This window comes from Melozone crissalis, unplaced genomic scaffold, assembly GCF_028551555.1.
Source record: "Melozone crissalis strain CALT ecotype California unplaced genomic scaffold, PUWL_Pcris_2 ptg000013l_1, whole genome shotgun sequence".
NCBI classification, from domain to species: Eukaryota; Metazoa; Chordata; class Aves; order Passeriformes; family Passerellidae; genus Melozone; species Melozone crissalis.
This window is the reverse complement of record NW_026535791.1, coordinates 47,642,648-47,660,763: the sequence shown is the minus strand read 5'-3', so window position 1 is coordinate 47,660,763 and position 18,116 is coordinate 47,642,648. Positions and strand designations below refer to the sequence as shown.

Below are 18,116 nucleotides of genomic sequence, written 5' to 3'. Positions count from 1 at the left end.
TGTTCCCCACTGGCCAGGTGATGAATTTGGAGATAGTGCAGCTAGCAAGCTGTCTGAATGACTCTGTAGTATGTCAGACTGGTAGTCAATTTTTTATTGATACTCTTCATAATTAACTTAGTTGACTCACCTTCAGCGCTGTCTTCTTCTGTGAACATTGCATGAGTATACTCTGCTACCTATAGTGGCAAACCTTGCCCTGAGGGTGAGTTTGCATTGCCCTTTTTTAAAGGGAAAAAAACTTCTGCTCCAACTTGCCTCTGATTTAACCCCCAGCAGAATAGTGCAGGAGTGCTAATGCTAACCAGAGTGGGGTGGAGGGGTGTGTGGAGGTGGGCTGAAACAAATTCTTTCAGTCATGAGCTCCACTTAGATCATCTTGAAGCTGTTGTGAAACCACAGCTTCAGAACGTGAGGTGATTATAGAAGTGAAATGGGTTTAATTGATTTTTGTTTCTCTGTAATGAGAAATGTAGACAGATCATAAAAGAGCAGTGAATTAAATCAATAATGTTGAAAAATTTCAGTGTCACCACAATATGAATAACTTATATGCAGGCTTACAGGCTGAGAGTGTTATGTTTTTAAAAACCCCATTTGTGTGTTGGGATGTCAATACATAGACACCTTCAACTCACTCCTTTGGAAGTTTTAAGAGTAAATTCAGCTTTATATGGACATGCAACTATGCCTCAGTGGTACTGTCTTTGCAGAATCAGAACCTATTTAAGTTGTTGGAAATCCACTTAGAATCTTGTAGTCAGGATTTAAAGACCAGAGCTCATCAATCTGCATGGTTTGGTCTAATCTTGATGCTACTGTAAATAATCTGCTGATGTATGACAGGGCAGTTCTTAATGCATGTTCTTAATGAAAAAGTTAAGAGCTCTATTTTGGTAAAGTAGAACAGTTTTCTTTACTCATTTGTAGATCAAATGGTTTTCAGGAAGTATATCAGTTGCCTTGTTCCTTTTCCAAGGGGAAAAGGGAGTAGTAGGGTGCTGTCATGAGACCCAAGCTTAAGACCTCATTTCCTTTGTAAGATAAGATATAGCAGAGCTATTAGAACAACTTAAAAATGAAGTGTCAAAATAATGTGAGGGAAGTACATCCTGTAGTATAGTGGCCTGACTTTTCACAGCATTGTTAGTTTCCATGGTTGTTATCCTTTGTTTTATGGGATTAGCCATTTATTTTTGTCAGATTTTCATCAGCTAGGAAGAATGCAATGTTCTCTTCTCAAAATATCGAGGTGTGAGTGAGCTTTTCAGTTTGAATCTCGCCAGCCCCTTGCATGCTGCTCGTCTTGCATATGTTGAAAACTAAGATTAACTGTTGCTTAATGTTTTGTTTTGATAAGCTTTTACTTCCACTTTTCATAGTAGAAGAGCAGTTATCAAGTTGGTCCTGCCCTATTGCTTCAGGCTGTCTCAGTGTTATTCAGCATCAGAAATCTTCCTTCCCCAGCCATTTTTTAACTAGATGTCAGGACTGATTGGCCATGGAAGGGTTCAAAATGGTTGTGCAGGACATCAGGCTTGCTGGCTGGGTTCACATTCACCAAGTTGCCTTTCCTTTGTGGGTTTATGCAAAAAAGCTCACTGTTGTAAGAGCTTCCACTTCCCTGCTCATCAGGCGTGCAACTAGCCGTACTCCTGTAGCTTATGAAAATTTGTACATGCTTCAGTAGTTTGTCAGGAATAGATGGACTCTGACTATGCCTTGCTAGCCATGATGTTTTAAAACAATTTTTGGCATCCTGGAAAAATTAATCTCTCTCTTATCCTCTCTTATTCCTCTCTTATCTCCTTTTAATATTTGTCTTTAATCTTTTTACCTGCACTTAGTATTTGTCTCTTCTGCTCCATGTGCAGGAGACAGCCTTGTCATCATTCCACTCGAGGATGAACACTCCTAGAGCTTCCACCTTCTTTACCCTCTTTTTTTGCAAAGGGGAATATTTCTCTGACATTTATATTGCTTGTCTCTTATTTTCTAAGGTTAGTTGACCAAAGCAGAGTTTGGATGAAACTGGTAGTTTTCAGCATCTCATTTATGGACTGGAGAGAAGGAGAGGGTGGGGGTTATGGCATCAATTTACCTGAAGGGGTTTGTGAAAGGTAGCTGGGAAAAGTGAATTTGTTTGTTACAGTGCTGACCATTGGAACATTCTGTGAGTCCACTGAAATCAATCTTAGCTATCAATAGATGGGTCAGTGGAGGAGCAGTGGTAAGAATGATATGCTGAAGATATGAAGCAGGAAGGAGTAGGAACAGAGAACTTGAAAAAAGACTTAATAGAAAATTTCAAGAGAATTTTCCATCTGGAAAACTAAGAACAAAATTCAGTTATAAAGTGATGATGCTAATTGAAATGTAAGAAAAAATACCCTTGGCTACCTTCCCATGCAGTATGAAGCTCCATTAACTCTTGTAAAGGAAGAAAATTTGCATAATGTTATATCTCACAGCTGTGGGAGAGTATGGGCTTGCCAAGGTTTAAGCGTTTGTTCCTAAGAGAGTGGAGAAATTTCCTGGTGATTGTGTTGCCATTGTTTTGCTAGTTGATGACTAGCTGAAGGGTTGACAGAGCTGCAGTGGTGCTGTCCAAGATACAGAGAAAGCATCTTTCCCTTAGCAAACCCTGTGTCTTTGTGTCTGTGATACTTCTCATGTGGGAAAAGTTCCTATCTGCTGTCTTTGATTTGGGGCAGGAACTTTACTGTTGAGCAAGGCATCAGTTCAGGAGATGCAACAAGAACTATTTGCCATACAGAGATCTGTGTAGACTTACCAGAAGGGTATTTTTTTTTTTAATCTTTTTTAATATTCAAGTTGTACTTTCCCCAAAGGCATAATCATAAACTTCACTCAGGAAAGTGACATTTCTCAATACAAAGTTATGATTAGTAATGGTATGTTGTTATCTCCACTAATATTGCAAAATACTCTCATCAGAAAAATAATTTTCTAAAGCAACTTGACATACTGCTGGATTTACGGATGGACTACAGCTGAGAGGGTTTTTTTATTCTTATGGGATCAAGACTATAAAAGGTGATTTGAAATATATTGGCCAAATCATAAAATGCTTTGCATTGGATGAGACTTTTAAAGATCATCTAATCCAGCCCCCCACTTCCCCGGGGGAATGTTCTACATGTTTCAGTAGAACAGGTTGCTTGGAGCCCTGTCCAACCTCATGTTGTTTACAGGTGTGGGCCATCCACAACTTTTCTGGGCAACCTGTTCAGGCTTGCCACTTCCATAGTAAAGAATTGCTTCCTTGCATCTTACTTAAAGCTACTGTCTTTCAGGCTAACACCATTGCCTCTTAAGGGTCCTCTCACTACAGGCCTTGCTAGAAAGTTTTTCTTCATTGTTCTTGTAAGCCCCCTTTATGTAAAGCCACAGTAAGGTCTCTTCAGAGCCTTTTCTTCTCCAGGCTTTTCTAGCCAGCTCTCTGACAGTCCTGGTAAGAGAGGTGTTCTATTCCTCTGAGCATGTTTTGTGACCCTTCTCTGGACCCTCTCTAACAAGTCAATGTGTTTCTTGTCCGGGGAGCCCTAGAGCTGTATGCAGGTGGTGTCTCATGAGAGTGGAGCAGAGAGGAAGGATCACCTCAATTGACAGGGTGACCACACTTCTTTTGGTGCTGCCCAGTGTTTTTGATTTGTTTTCTGAGCTGAAAGTGCACATTGCCATTTCGTGTCCAAATTTTCTACCAGTACCCCCAGGACCTGCTTGACAGGGCTGCTCTCAGTCCTCATGTAACCCAGTCTGTACTGATACTGGTGATTGCTTCAACCCAGGTGCAGGACCTTGCACTCTGTGAGGTTCATGTTTGCCCATTCCTTAAATTGTCCTTGTCCCTCTGGATGGCATCCCTTCCCTCAATACACTTATCAGCTCCATCTGCAGACTTGCTGAGGATGCACTCAGTGCTGTGTCTGTGTCGTTAATGGAGATACTGAGCAGTACTGGTCCCAGTGCACCCCTCTGATGGACACCAGTTGTTACTGATCTCCTCTGGGCACTGAGCCCTGGGTGCAGCCACCCAGCTGCCATCACTTGAGTAGTCCATCAAAGTCATATCTCTCCAGTTTAGCCACAAGATATTGTGTGGGAAATAATAGTTTCCTAAAGAAAATAATTGTTTTATTTATGTTATTAAATATGTAAAATAATAAAAACTTTAATGCAATTGTATTAAAAAGCATTTTACGATTTCCCTTTACATATTCTCCCTTTTTGTCAGGTTTGTGTCTGGAAACTAAAACCTTATTTCTTCCAGGAGACTGAAGTTGCTGAGTGACTGTTGAGAGTCAGATTTAAGCAAAAAAAACCTGAAAAGAAACCCAAACCCTTTTTTGAACGCTGTTGCATCTCTCTGAAATGGAAAGTTTGAAGCAACTCACTTTGGATGTTCAGAGCATACGAGTTTGCTCTAAAAATTCTGATTGTGACTGTATATCAATTCATATTATTCCTGCATGCTGTTTCTGTTTATAGTGAAATCTATTTGTAACAAGCATCATTTTGTAATCTCTATATTTTATGGAGCAGAAGTTGAAAGGTGGATGATACAGGGAAAAATCCCTGTGCTTCTGGCTAAATCTATTGAAACAAAGTTTGCATAAAAGTTTCTTTAACAGTCCTGAAAATGCAAACAACAAAGCAATTGGGAAAGAATATGGTTTTAAAAGAGATTGCATCTGGTTTTGGTACTCTATGGACATCATGGTTTTGCTTTTTAAAATATCTGTTTTAAAATGTATGTGATGCTGAAACTAGTGATGTCACTAATAATTTCAGATTGAGTGTATATTACTGTTGAGGGCCTGTGGTAGTCTGTGACTTGATTTTAATGTCATTTAAAGAGACCCAGAAAGGAGGGATAAAGAGACAGGCTTCTTTTAGGATTGTGTTTTTTCCCACCTTTGGGTTGTGACAGAGTTGTTTTCTGGTTCCTCAGCCTGTTATGGATGAGTTAATGATGGCATGCAAGGTTCTCTTGGTGTAGTAACCTGTATTTGATAGAAACCTGTACAAAAAGTATTATTGCAGATGACAAATTCAAAGAATATTCAGATGAAAACATACATCCTATTCCTGTGTTTGGAGGACCTGGAAAGGGAATGCTTGCTATGAAATGCAGCTGGTCAGAGTTAAAAAGTCTGACTGTGATATTGAAGTGTACATTTAGTAGTAGATGCTCAGCAAAACCCTAGCCAAATATTTGGGGTTTCTGTTGTATTTTTCAAGTGTGATTTAACAGATTTTATATCTTGTGTTGTGATTTGGTTTTTTTGTTGTTGTTGTTTTGGCTTTTTGTTGTTGTTTGGGTGATTTCTTTTTTTTTTTTTCTTTTTTTTGTTGTTTGGTTTTTTTTCTTAATGTTGTCATGGTTGGTTTGTATCCAAAGGATAGCTCCTGGACTATTCCTTTGCTGACACAATATCCCTGTCATTGCAGTCCTCTGCATTCAGCATCATTTCAGGAAAGGGCTTCTCTAGAAAAACTAAACAAACTTTTAAATTTTCAGGGATGTAAATATATTCAGTAGGAACAAAACCAACACCAAATTCTTTATTCATATATCACTAATTGCCTTTAAGGGAGGTTTGAGAAGTCTTGAAAACCTACAACAATTTTACTGTAAGACTGTGCCTGCCGGGTACTTACAGCTTAATCTCAGTGGCTGGGGAAAGAAACAAAAAAGCATTTGGGTTTTCTACAAACCCTGAGTGATTAATGTTTAGTCAGATAAATGGAAATACCTCTTTAATAAAAATACCGTGATTGCAGCATTAAGAAGCCTTTTTTTTTTATTTTATTTCTTTTATTTCTTTTTCTTTTTTTAAACCAGGCTATTTTAGAGAGTTCTTCATCATTTTACTCAAGAGATGATGTCCTTCCCTGGAAGCCTTCACTTTAAAGTATAATGTCTGTGGGAATGATTAATGTGCTTTACTCTTCATAGTACTTGCAATTAATCCTTGCAAAAATGCTACAATAAAAAATATTTCTTTTTTTTGTGAAAAGGATGCAATGGGGAAAAAACCAGCCCAAACAGGTGTAGTCCTATTTTTACTCTTCCTACAGCCCATTAAACTAGGCTCCAACAATTCATATATTCTGCTCACTTCCCTAATGCCAATTTACTATGACCTTAATCAGTCATTGGGTGAGGTTTACAATCCGTCTTTGAAAGTAGGACCCCTGTGTCCTTCTGTTGTAGGTGAGTGTCTGAATTGTTACAACTCATGCTTCTGTCTAGTCCAATGAATCATGAATTCTTCCCTTGCACAGAGTTTCAGTGGATGGCAGGAAGACTGTTTATGAATGCCTTCTAGTTGGCTAAGTTGGAAGTTCTTCACAGAGTATGTTCTGTGTGGCTGTGGGGGGTGAGGATGTTAAATCTCTACAGTCTGAGAACTGGCACAGGACTATTATCCTGGATTAATACCTTTTGGCTTAAAAGATTTGGCTTTAGACTTGTATTTTTAAAACTGGCTTTTACAGTGAAGTTCTGGGTTGTGTTAGTGTTTGCTCAAATCTGGTCCATTAGGAGTCTCATGCTTTTGAAAGCTGGGTTTGTGTAGTGCCTTGATGATGTAGAAGATTTTTTTAACCATCTGTGTTTGCAGCTTTTGGAGCCTGAATTTGATGGGCCTGTCAAGTGGTTTTGTGATGCCTGTAAGGATGTTCATCTTGAATTTAGGCTTGTAATTTTCATCATTCTACTTGTGGATTTGGACCTACTTACCTCTGTGTTTCCATGATTCTTGCCTGAGTGTCAAACCAGCATTGACTTGACCTTTAGGGCAAGGAAATCCTCTGTGAGCCAGGCGTGATTCTGGTTCTGCTGCTGGGTAAGCACGTTATATAAACAGCTCTGTATTTGGAAGAAAAACAGCCAAACCCACTCTTGTACAAAAATGTTAGCTCTGATCCCTTCAACCTTGGTGTAAGCTCCATGGGAGCACCAGTAGCCAAAGAGATCCTTTTTAGAATTGCACATTCAGAATCCTTTATGAAGGCAGTCAGTATGTTGAAGTGAGTTTTTCCAACATCTCTGTACACATGAGAGACTTCAGGGTTCTTCAGATCTCTCTGTATGATAGTTCCTGAGTGATAAATTTTGCAAATTTTTTTGCATTTTTTTTTTTTTAGTGGTACCCAATACACTTTATGAAAGTTTAATGCAAGGTCATGTTCTACAGAACTGAGATACCAAAACAGTGTTTCTGCAAGGATGTGAATGCCTTTTTGAGCTTCCCTTCCCTGCTGTGGACACTGAGCACACACAAGTCACATGTTTTCTTTAGGAAGCCAGTTCCTTGTATGCAATGTGGCTTTACTGTCTTTGCAACAAAACTGGGAGGGTGGTATTTGTTGCAACTGGCAACTCCTTCTTTCAGTCAATTCCTACTTCACCAGCTAAACCAGATGCTTCCTGCCACTGCATAACCCCTTACATTCTGTTTTCTGTAGCCCAGAAAAATAATTCTTTGTAAGTGTAGCTCAGTCCTGTTTAACTGAAGAATTCTGTACCTGCTACTGCCAGATTGTCATCACTCATTGAAAGAAAAGTGTTTTTTTCATTAGTGTTGTCATAAATAATTCTAAAATCCTAGCCAGAGGGTGAATAACTTGAATTTACTGTGCTGAACACTGTATTCTGTTTTCACCACATTAAATTTACTTTATCTAGTTAACACAAATTCCAGATTATTTAAAAATTCAGTTGGATTTTATGGGTCATTTGTTCTAATATAATAAAGCTTCCCTATCTTTTCCCCAGAAGATGACAGGTGGTTTTATGATATCACCACAGATAACACAGAGCCCTCCTACAGTTTATTTCTTAGTCTGTCATGGATTCCTTTGAGTTACTCGTGAATTACTCAGCAGCACTCAGCACTTACAAACAGTTCAGTAGCTTTCCCATCCCCTGAAGGCTAGAACAGCTGCATTACTGAATCCTTATTTGTGTCCTCCCCACTCCTCCTTCCTGGGAATGTCTCATTTCTCCTGCCTGGAAGGTGCCTGTGACTGTAGCAGTGTTTTTTGTTTTGTTTATGTAACACCTTATCCATGAGCTCATTGAGTAATAGTGATGGAAATGTGTGTACAAAGCCTAAAAGTAGGCAAAATGCTTTACAGCTTACAAAATCTGGGGACACTTTAGATATTTTCTGTATGTATGGTAATGCTGTGTATAAGCTACTCCCTAAGACCCAATGTAATTTGGTCCTTAGCTTGAGCCTTGTCCCTTAAAGAGCAACTCCAGAATGATTTTCTGGAGATGTTTGGAGTATATTTCTTGCGTTGACACAACTGTTCCACGGTAAACTTGTTTATCTTGATGATGCAAAGTTGTCAAGTGTTCCTTGTCGGGGTAGCCTGGTTTATGGCTTCTAATTTTTTCACTTTAAACTGCATTCTGTTTCCTAGTTGAAAGTTAGAAGTCAATGTTCTCATAGTCTTCCTATAATCTCCTAAGCCCTGACCAGTTACATCTTTTGGTCTTTGATTTTATATTGTGATTTATCTTTCTATAAAACTCTTTCCATACAAACCATAATAAATGAGTTTTGTTTGCTTACTGAGGCATTGTAATTTATGTTGCTTAGGTGTCTTTTGTGTTTACATCACATTATATATGTATTTAGACACAATTATATGTGCATACAAGCACTTGCTACCTTTAATGCAGGACTCCTGAGGCACCTCTTTGGAGAGGTTCAGCTCTAGCCTGTAGTGGCCAATCTTTTGTCACTCTGCAGTTTCCAATTTGTGTGGTTCAGGTCCACAGGGCTCCTTTCTTGCTCTTGTCATTTTTTCCAGTATCCCTAATAAACAAGTTGAGTGTTCTGATTCATCCAATCTGTGTGCAGTCCCAAATTACAGGTTAAATAATTCCTGTGTATTTTTTTACAGTCCCATGTAATCTCATCAGAATTCCACCCATACTCTGAAACTGTGTTCTAGACACTTATGTATGGGAAGTGTATATGTAACTTTTTGTTTGTGATTGACGTACTTAATATTGTCTTAAATTCCTTCTGATGATAGTAGGAAAAAATTACTTCAGGTACTGCTATATGACATTGTAATGTTTTCTCTCTTCTTATTTTCCAGCTGTATGGGGAAACTTTGTCAATATGAGGTAACGTATAAAATTTTTGTATTGACTATCCTTATGTTTAATAAAATTAACTTACTTTCCTATCAATATAGATAAAGCAGGGAGAAAAACAGCAGCTCACACTGTTGTTTGGGTGGTTGCTAAGCAGCTGATACCATTTTTTTTTAAATACAAAGTGTTCAGTCTCAAAATTATTGTATATTTGCTATAGATCTCATCTGGAATTTTACTGACACTTCATCTGATTTTCTTTGCACAAATTCATCTTCTGATTTTGGCCAGTTGGTTGGCACACCTGTATGTGTAGGTTTGGATTCTGCTTTTCCTTAGCACAGACGTGACTGTATTTCAGTGATAATGTGGGCTTAAATATTGAAGAGCAGCACATTCTCCACTGCTTCCCATTATTAAATTTCTATACCTAGAATAAGAAATGTGCTTTGGAGAGTTTTTCCTCCTCCACAGTTAATTGGTAGAACATCTGATGATTTAACTGCTGAAAAGCAGAAAATCCTGCATTGTCCTCTAGAATTTTTTTCCTTTAGAAACAGAAAGACAATATGTATGCAGAACATGCAGATTTCCACATTTCTGCTTGCATGTGAATTTGTCCTGCAGGAAAATTCACTGGGAAGACACAACTGCAAAAGAAATAGAAGAGAATATGGCGACAGCTTGTTCCCTACAGCAAAGTCATTGTGTATAGAGGACAAAATATTTTACCATGTTGTTTTGCTAATAAAGGGTTTTGGTTTTCTGTTGCCACTTCTAGCAGCACATAGTAAGGAAAGATTGAGACAAAATAAGAATAATAATAATGAATTTTCTCTAGGCTCTAATGCACCCATGACAGCTTACCCTGGGAGTCTGTTCCTATCCGGAGTGGTCCACTCTGCTCCTCTTGGAGTTTCCCACCCTTGATGCAAAGAGTGCTCAGCTGTCAGGCAAACAGCTGCTGGGCTGCTGTGGGTTGCAGATGGAGATATCAGTTAGATTACCATGTTATCATGACCAGTGAACTATGGCATCTTAGCAGCTGCTACATGAGCAGCTGAGCATTTCTTAACAAAGGACAAGAACTTCAGAGAGAGGCTTGAGGAGGACAGGTGGGTGTGGGATCCTGATATTCCTGTTTATTTCCTGATAAGCTGTTTTTAAAAATTCTGCCGCTAGCTGCCTCTGAATTCTTATTTGAGATGTCCTTTTTAGAGCTGTTGAGGGTGAAAATTATTTCTGAGGGACTGATGTTGGTCCTCAGCCAGTAAGATTGTCTTTGTTAGGAGGAAATGCCCATGAAAAAATAGGTTGCAGAGTGAGTTGTAGGATTTTACTGTGAGTAAAAAACAGTAGGAACTATTTTTGAGGGGAACTTTTTAAATTCTGAGGGGTTTTCCAAATTTTTCTTCCTCACTTATAAGAGAGGAAAGACTATGTTCCACAGTTGTTTGCATAGTTTTTTGTAAATTTCTGTTACTCGGGTAAACATTTTCAAAATCCTCCAGGATAGCTTAATACCATTTCCTCATAGTACATTCATTCAACATTAGCTTCAGGGTTTTTATTGCCACTAGTGCAATAAATGACAACTTGGTTTGAACAGATGGTTCAGGGAATATGTGTCTTACTGTTGGAATTTACTGTATTCTTTAGAGATACAAATGAATCTGGTCAGTAAGGTCTTTGGCTCAGTAATAGACAGTTGACTTTCTTAAAAAGTGAGAGTTTTACAGAGGGTTATGAAGGGAATCATTGCTTTAACTTCTAACAGTGTGGTGTGTATATATATATATATATATATATATATATATATCTGCTTAACAAAGGATCTTCTGTTTCTCTAGGTGTAATGAGTTCAGGTCCCAAGTAAAGGAGCTCTGTTTTTCACTTGAAAGAACTGCATTTTATTTTGGATACCCATGATTCCTCTAGTATGCAAAAACGTTACCTACTGTGAGATAAATAATTCCCCTTTCAGAAGGTTTAATTGAAAAAAACCCCAAAAACATAGTAACACAAATGTTAGAAAAATTGCGTAACCTTGATATAAGAGGTAGAATTTAAAAATACATATTCTACTTGTAAAAATTTACTCAAAATACATATTCTACTTGTAAAAATTTACTCAAAAGTGAACATAACTGAGACACTTTACCCAATTAGATGCTAAATAAGACCACACAGATTTGTGCAAGACACTGGCCTTTTTAGACGGTATTCTATTTTCATGAGTTACCACAACATACTTCATCCTTGGCCTCATGTCAAATGAGTAAATTTGTGTGAGAAGTCAGTATTGCCCATCAGGCTGTTACTGAAGATGTGTTTTAGTGCACTTGGGATTTTTCCCATGTGTTTGGAAAAGTTCAAAGTCAAAGTGGGATACATTTGCCTAAGAGAAAAAGTGTCAGCATACAGTAAGCAGAGACCCTCAAAGAGACATTTTGGGCCTTTGCACAGTAAATTTGCACTCAAAACCAGTAATTAGACACTTTTCTAAATTGCAAGTAATTTTCTATGTAAAATGAGTGTAATTTTTATTTGTACTGGTCTTTCCTGTGGGCTTGGTTCACTTTCTGCCAAACTGATGAATTTCAATGGAAATCAGACCATCCTCTTTAATTTGTTCTAATTATGTTTTTGAAATAATACTAACTTGAGGTGCTTTGAGAATGCTGCTTTAATATGATGCAGGTGCAGTGGAGCAATTATTGCTTAGGTGTGGATTATTTTTTTTCTTTTCTTGCCCACAGGTCTCTTCAAGAAAATGGGGATCAGAAGGTGGAAAGTAGAATAGAGGAGGTTAGTTTGCTAATAGTTGTAATCTGTTTTTTGAGTACTCCATTTTACTCATTTCATAGTGAAGTGGTATATTTAGTTTATATTTAGTTGTATCTCCTTACTCTTGATTCTGCTAAAACCAAAGCATTGGATTTTTGTCTGTACATAAGTTTTTGAACTGTTCTTTGCTCTAGTGGAGTTTCTAACATTGATCTCTGACTCCACTTTATTTTCATTAAAACCTTTCTTGATAGTGATGGATCTGCTGATACATTTGCTGCAGAGACTATGGTAGAATCCTCTCAATAACTGTTTTATTTGTAACTTAAAGGATGTACACAAATCCGTTCCTCTGACTGCCTTATAAAATGTGAAGTATTTACAAGGTGCATTAAAATTTGAAGGTGCCCAAAATTGCTTTGCTTTGTTCTTAACTAATGAATAAATATAGCAATGTTTGCGGCTGGGAAGGGTATGCAGTGCCAAGGCTTTAAGCACAAGTCCTGGCAATTTCTGGAGTGGATATGGGGACTGAACTTACTGGTGGTTCTGGACTGCTGTACCAATACCTCTGAATTTCCATTTCAGCCTCAGTTTATTGTGAAATATTGAGAATGTGTGCAATGCAAGTTTCTCCAAATGTTTCAGCCTTCCAGTGTAATAACAATAAAACAAAGTTTTAAATGGATAGAGAGGTCCTTGAGGTCGATACCCCCTTACCCTTGTGTGGGTATGTGTTCCTGTACTAGTGTAGCCTGGTCTGCCTTAGTGTCTTGTATTCCAGCAGGTTTATATAGCAGCTGTTCCTCTGAACACAGTGAGCAGCCTACTGAAATTGCTTAAAATCAGTGGAGAGCTTGTATTCTTAGTTTGTCTTTTGCATTCCTCTTTTTCCTTTTTTTTGGTTGGTTTGTTTGAATTTAAAAAAAAGAGATTCTGATAAGTGTTGCAACAAGCATTGTGAAAATTCCAGTTGTTTAAGAATGGTGAAATATTTAAAATTCAATGTGTAGATCAGAGTTACTGTAAGGTCTGAGAAGCTGGACATTTCTGGATCTTATTTTTAAAGTTGCACTTGTATAATGTCTTACACTATCACAATAACTGTTTCAAGAATTATTTGCTATTCCACAGGGCTAAATATTTAATGAATATAAATGATAATACCATATTATTTCCTCTTAACATGAATATGCAGCTTTATTCAGCTTATGAAGTTACTGAATCGTCTAGCTCTAGCCAGAAGTATTTGTATAAGACAAATTAATGGTGGTTGCTGATGTGCTGCCACTTAGTACCAGTTAGAACCTCTGACAGCTTTCAACTTATGTATAGCCCAAGAGGGTAAATTTTGTGACAAGGCTTTAGTAAACTTAAAAACAAGAGTTCAGAGACTCCTGTTGAAATTCAGCAGGACTGTTAGAAATTTGGGTCCTGTGATAAAGGAATTGAAACTGATGCCAGCCTAAATGAATCTCTTTTCTAAAGCCGTGAAAATGCAAACAGAAGTCTTGGTAGGTGAACTATATTTTCTAACAAATTTCAAGATTCTATTAAGCCTAAATATAACCTCAAATCATGATGTAGAACATACTTAGGTATTTAAATGTGATATATCTTTGAATTTGCATAGCATGTTCTGAGAGAATTGCAGACTTTTCACTGGAGCTAATGCCCCTCTGACCTTGTCCTCTGTGTGCTTGTCTGTTGTCCATTTAAATAGTTGATGTTTCAATTACTGTCCCATTGTTCTGTTGCTGGATATAGATTACCTTTGACAACCTCAGACAAGTCACTTATGACTTCACTTTGTCAAATAGGAATCATAACATTGGATGTCCTTGTCAAGACTATGGTACTCATAGCCTTGAGATGTTTTGTTTTCAATGGTAAGTTAAGGGATTTCATTTCACACTTTTCTAGGTGATTTGATTTTTGGTGGAAAAGGTTCAAGGGTTTTTTATGTAAAGGAGGCTTTGAAATGTAAGTTTCTTGGAGTGTCTTCAGTAAAGATCTCCATAGGAGACTGCTTGCCATGATTTCTGCTCTAAGGCAACTTCCTATGTGTGTCTTTTGTGATGTGAATCCTATTTTATTCTTCAAAGATAAAATGTTTTTCCTTTAATTTAGGTTGTTGCACCTCTAAGGGAGAAAATCAAAGATCTGGAAAAAAGGTATGTCATCTGCTGAATTTGGGAAGCAGCTCAAAGGCACTTTTTTTTTTTCTGTAGCAGTCAGTTCTGCAGTTATAGGCTTGAAATAAATTGTTGTATATACCTTCAGAACCTTTGATTTGTTGTCATATATAAGTGAGGGCAGGGCATTGAATGCTGAGACATTAATGGTTAAGGTATTCTGGCTGACTCATCCTACCAAATCAAGCTGGGCATCCTGGACTCTGTAAAGTTCAAATCCTGTGGAGTCATTTGCTATTTGGAGTCCAGCTGATGAGTGGATTACTGTGGTTGATGTCTGCTAGGACATACTGGTTTCATCTTCAAGACACTTAAAGTGTGTTTTGCCACACTTTTCCCATACTTGTGATTGGTTACTCTGCTTCAGCTGCTGTGCAGTGACTTGCTTGTGCATCTTAGCCCGTGTGTGTGCTTTGGATGAGCCTGGCTGACCTGCTTCTCTCAGGATCTGTAAGGGGGTGTGTTACCCCTCACACTCTGCCTGCTCACCCTTGTGTCACATCAGTTCTCTGAGTTCATCACAGAATGAGGTCTGGTATGGCAGTGGGAACTGTCAACTCTGACAAGGACATGCTGCTTTTGCCAGTGATGTAGGGTTTTGCAGGTGACACTGTTGGTGTCCCAGGCAAAGCAGACAGTGCTGCATTCCAAAGGGTTAAGACTGGATTGTCCAAGCAGTATCAGTAAGCCCTCATGGGGTATTGCCTACTGGTGGCTGTGCCCTCTTCCTCTGGAGAGGGGGCAGAATACCATTGCTGCTGGCCAGAGGTGTGCTTGACACCTGCAGTACTTTGGTGTTCAGAGTTTTGTCTTGCCCGTGAGCAGCTGCCCCTCCTCCTCCCACTCCTCCTGGGTTGTAAGGAAAAGAAAAAAAGGAGAAAAAAAATCAGTTATGTTTTTTACAGTTGATTTGAAAGGTTCAGTGACCTGCCACATCCAGTTTATTTCAGTGAGAATACTGAGCTGGTTGCTCATCTCTTAATGTGCCCATGAACTTTATAGGTTGAACTAGGTGTATATTGGCAATGAGAAAGAAATTGTCAAACAATTGGCAAATGTGACACAAAGTGTCACCACCTTGCTAATTACAATATTAAATTGATTTATTTAATCTTTGTTGATAGTCCAGTAAGCCTTCAACTTCAGTTGTGGATAATTCAGCTATTTTCTTCTGCCATCCACAGAAGACCTTTGTGGGAGGGTATCCTGATTGGCTCTTGTTTATTAAATAATTGTTGTATTTTTTCAAATGAGCAATGAGTTGTTGAGTAGAACCATTAAGTTAAAACTTCTCCTATAAGCCATATAAATACTATAAATACTATTTTCGTGTGTATTGATAAGTCTTGTTTCAGAACTCTAGGAAAAAGGAGAAGGAATCAAGATATTTTTTACCTCTGTATGAGCCAATCTGGAAATTATACTTTGACAAAAAGGGTGATCTTATTATTGTGTTATTATTATTTTTCAAATAATGTAGCCCTTTACCTCTGGTGGTTTAGCTGAGTGTGGGTTGTTGCAATTAATATTTTTTAAATTTTATATCTGTGTGAAGTGGCAGTAAATGACTACTCACTGTCACATGCCTGAAAGCTGATCCTGCTTGCAAAGCCTATTCTAATGTCAATGTTTTCTTACTTCATAAGCTGATAAAACTTGAAAGCAAGCCATCTTCATGCTTTTGAGAAGCAGGAAAGACAAGAATTCCTTAATGCTAGTCTCATGACCAGAGATTGTTTAACTGAAGCTAGAGCTGTAAAGTTTTTATAAAGAATTTGCACAGCAAAAGCATTGCCATGTCATCATCAAAGCAAGCATCAAGTCAAGATAATCTCTGTTTTGTTGCCAAAAGGTTTTTGGCTGCCAGACTATATCCCACTGCCTCTAAACTGCTACTGGTGTAACAGAAGGAGCAAAAATGGTTGTGAGGTCCTTTGCAGCAATGTGACCCCAGGCTGGATTACTACAACCTTAAAATAGTGGTCTTCAGAATGGAGGAGAGAGACTTGCCTTGCATCTTGTTATTTGGCACTTAAACTTATTTTGAACTCCATAAATCTCTTGTTATGAGTGAATTTTCCTCTCTATCTCAGAAAGTATATGGGTTCCACATCTGCATTGTGCTTGTGCACTGTCTTTCATTTCTTCAGCATAAATCAAAGAAATTGTTAGTGACCTGTACAGTGGAGTAAGGCAAGCGTAGGTAGCTTCTTTTTCAGTCTCCCTGTGTGGCTAACATTAGAAGGTTCCATTGCCATATTTCCCCTATCTGAGAAATTGAAAGCAGCTTTCATGCTGTGATGAAAATTGGATAAAGTATTGAAGCATCCGTGCTCTGGTGCTGAAGAATTCCTGTTGAGCCAGTACTGCAGGTTAGAGGTAGAGGAGGAGGGGGTGCTTCAGGATCACAGTTGTAGGGTCAGTTCAGTGAGTAGCTTTTGGTGAGGATAAGAAGATGTAACTTTTGGCATTTTTGGCTCTTGCATGCTACACCAGGCTATCTCTCACCTGTGGACTTACTGGAGAAGAAGAGTAACCACAGCGTGTGCAGTGTCATGCTGATGTTTAGTTGAGGAAAACCTGAGCTAATAAATTGCCAAGACTATGAAGCTAATTACTGAAATAAATAAAATTTACACACCTTCTTTCAGAGGACTTTGTTGCAGAATGCATGCCAGGGAGAGAGAGAAGTTCTTCTAAGGTTTGAAGCATCAAGAGCTTGAGAGAGCAATTAAGATTCATATGTTGCATTATTTTATTTTATGGTGGTTTTGGTTTGATTAAGTTCTTGTAAAGATGCAAAAATTAAATTACTAGCTTGAAAATCATCAAATAAGTGGCAGTCTAGCATGTCTAAGAAAATTAAGATTGGTTTTTATACTGAATAAAGTCTCTTGTGGAAATTGTTAAAATATCTTAAAATGTGTTTTTACAACATTCTGATTGTAAACTTTATATTGATTTTTGTAAAACTTTAAGGCAAATTAAAACTTTGTTGTTAGTTTCACATTGAAACTTCAAGGAGAAGTGTTTGAAGTCAATGTGGTAAGTCAACAAAATGTGTTCGAGAGCTTTTAAGAGGGTTGTTTGCCTTTTAAAACTTTAAAAAGAATGTATCCAGTCAATGCTCATGTTTTATTGGTTTATTCTCTTCTGATGTCATGCCTGACACTAGTTCAGCTCTCAAAAGATAGAAGTCAGGTGTTTCATTATATAAAATCAGGGGGAAATTTTAAAAGCACTGTATGCAGATGAATTTTGATATTTTAGCATGCAAAGGCATTGTCTTGTGTTGACCCAGATTCTTTTTTAGAGTAAAGGACTAAATATACTCTTAACAGAACTTTAGGAGTGGCAGATTTTCAGAGTAGTTTCTCACGTTGCAAAGAGAGGTATGTGAAAGAAACCAGGTTGAAACTTATTTTGTTTTTCTTCTTTGTTTTGAAATGTTCCACAGTTTCACCCAGAAATACCCACCAGTGAAATTTTTATCAGAAAAGGATCGTAAAAGAATCCTGGTAAGTTTGTGTTTACTCAGAGGCTGTTTTGGGGAAATACCAAAAAATTCTGTGGAATGTAATCTGTTTTGTAGGATTAAAGAAATGAGAAGGGATGAAGGGAATTACCTGGGCTGTCATATGTGTTGCACAGGTTTTTTAGGGCACTGCTTCACTTACTTGTGTTGGTGTTCTCAAACTCAGCATATGAACAATACACGTGGACTCTGCTTTGGAAGTGTGACTTGCCAACTAAACTGCTTTTCCCTGTAACTTCTCAGGATCACATTGTAAAAGAGTCTTTGTGCTCCCAGATGGCTTAAGCTTTCAGAGACTGGGAAACTTTTAAAGCACGTCTTAACAGGAACCTTGTGTGTCCAAATTGGGCAAAATCTAGTCATAAGGGTAGAAGTTGCCCTGCAGGGAATGTTCATCTCTCTCTATCTTCTCTGTTGTTTCTGTTACTTTGAAGCATCATAAGCAGTTGAGAGT

The 18,116-nt window shown here is 38.0% G+C and overlaps 1 protein-coding gene across 1 annotated transcript in view; it reads left to right on the top strand.

The window, feature by feature from the left end:
• UXS1 (UDP-glucuronate decarboxylase 1) overlaps nucleotides 1-18,116 on the top strand; it is a 55,290-nt gene that overhangs the window by 2,994 nt on the left and 34,180 nt on the right. Inside the window, exons 2-5 of the mRNA XM_054272039.1 lie at nucleotides 9,148-9,175; nucleotides 11,905-11,953; nucleotides 14,063-14,106; nucleotides 17,585-17,645. Coding sequence (XP_054128014.1) covers nucleotides 9,148-9,175; nucleotides 11,905-11,953; nucleotides 14,063-14,106; nucleotides 17,585-17,645 — 182 coding nt within the window. The remainder of the gene's footprint in view (nucleotides 1-9,147; nucleotides 9,176-11,904; nucleotides 11,954-14,062; nucleotides 14,107-17,584; nucleotides 17,646-18,116) is intronic.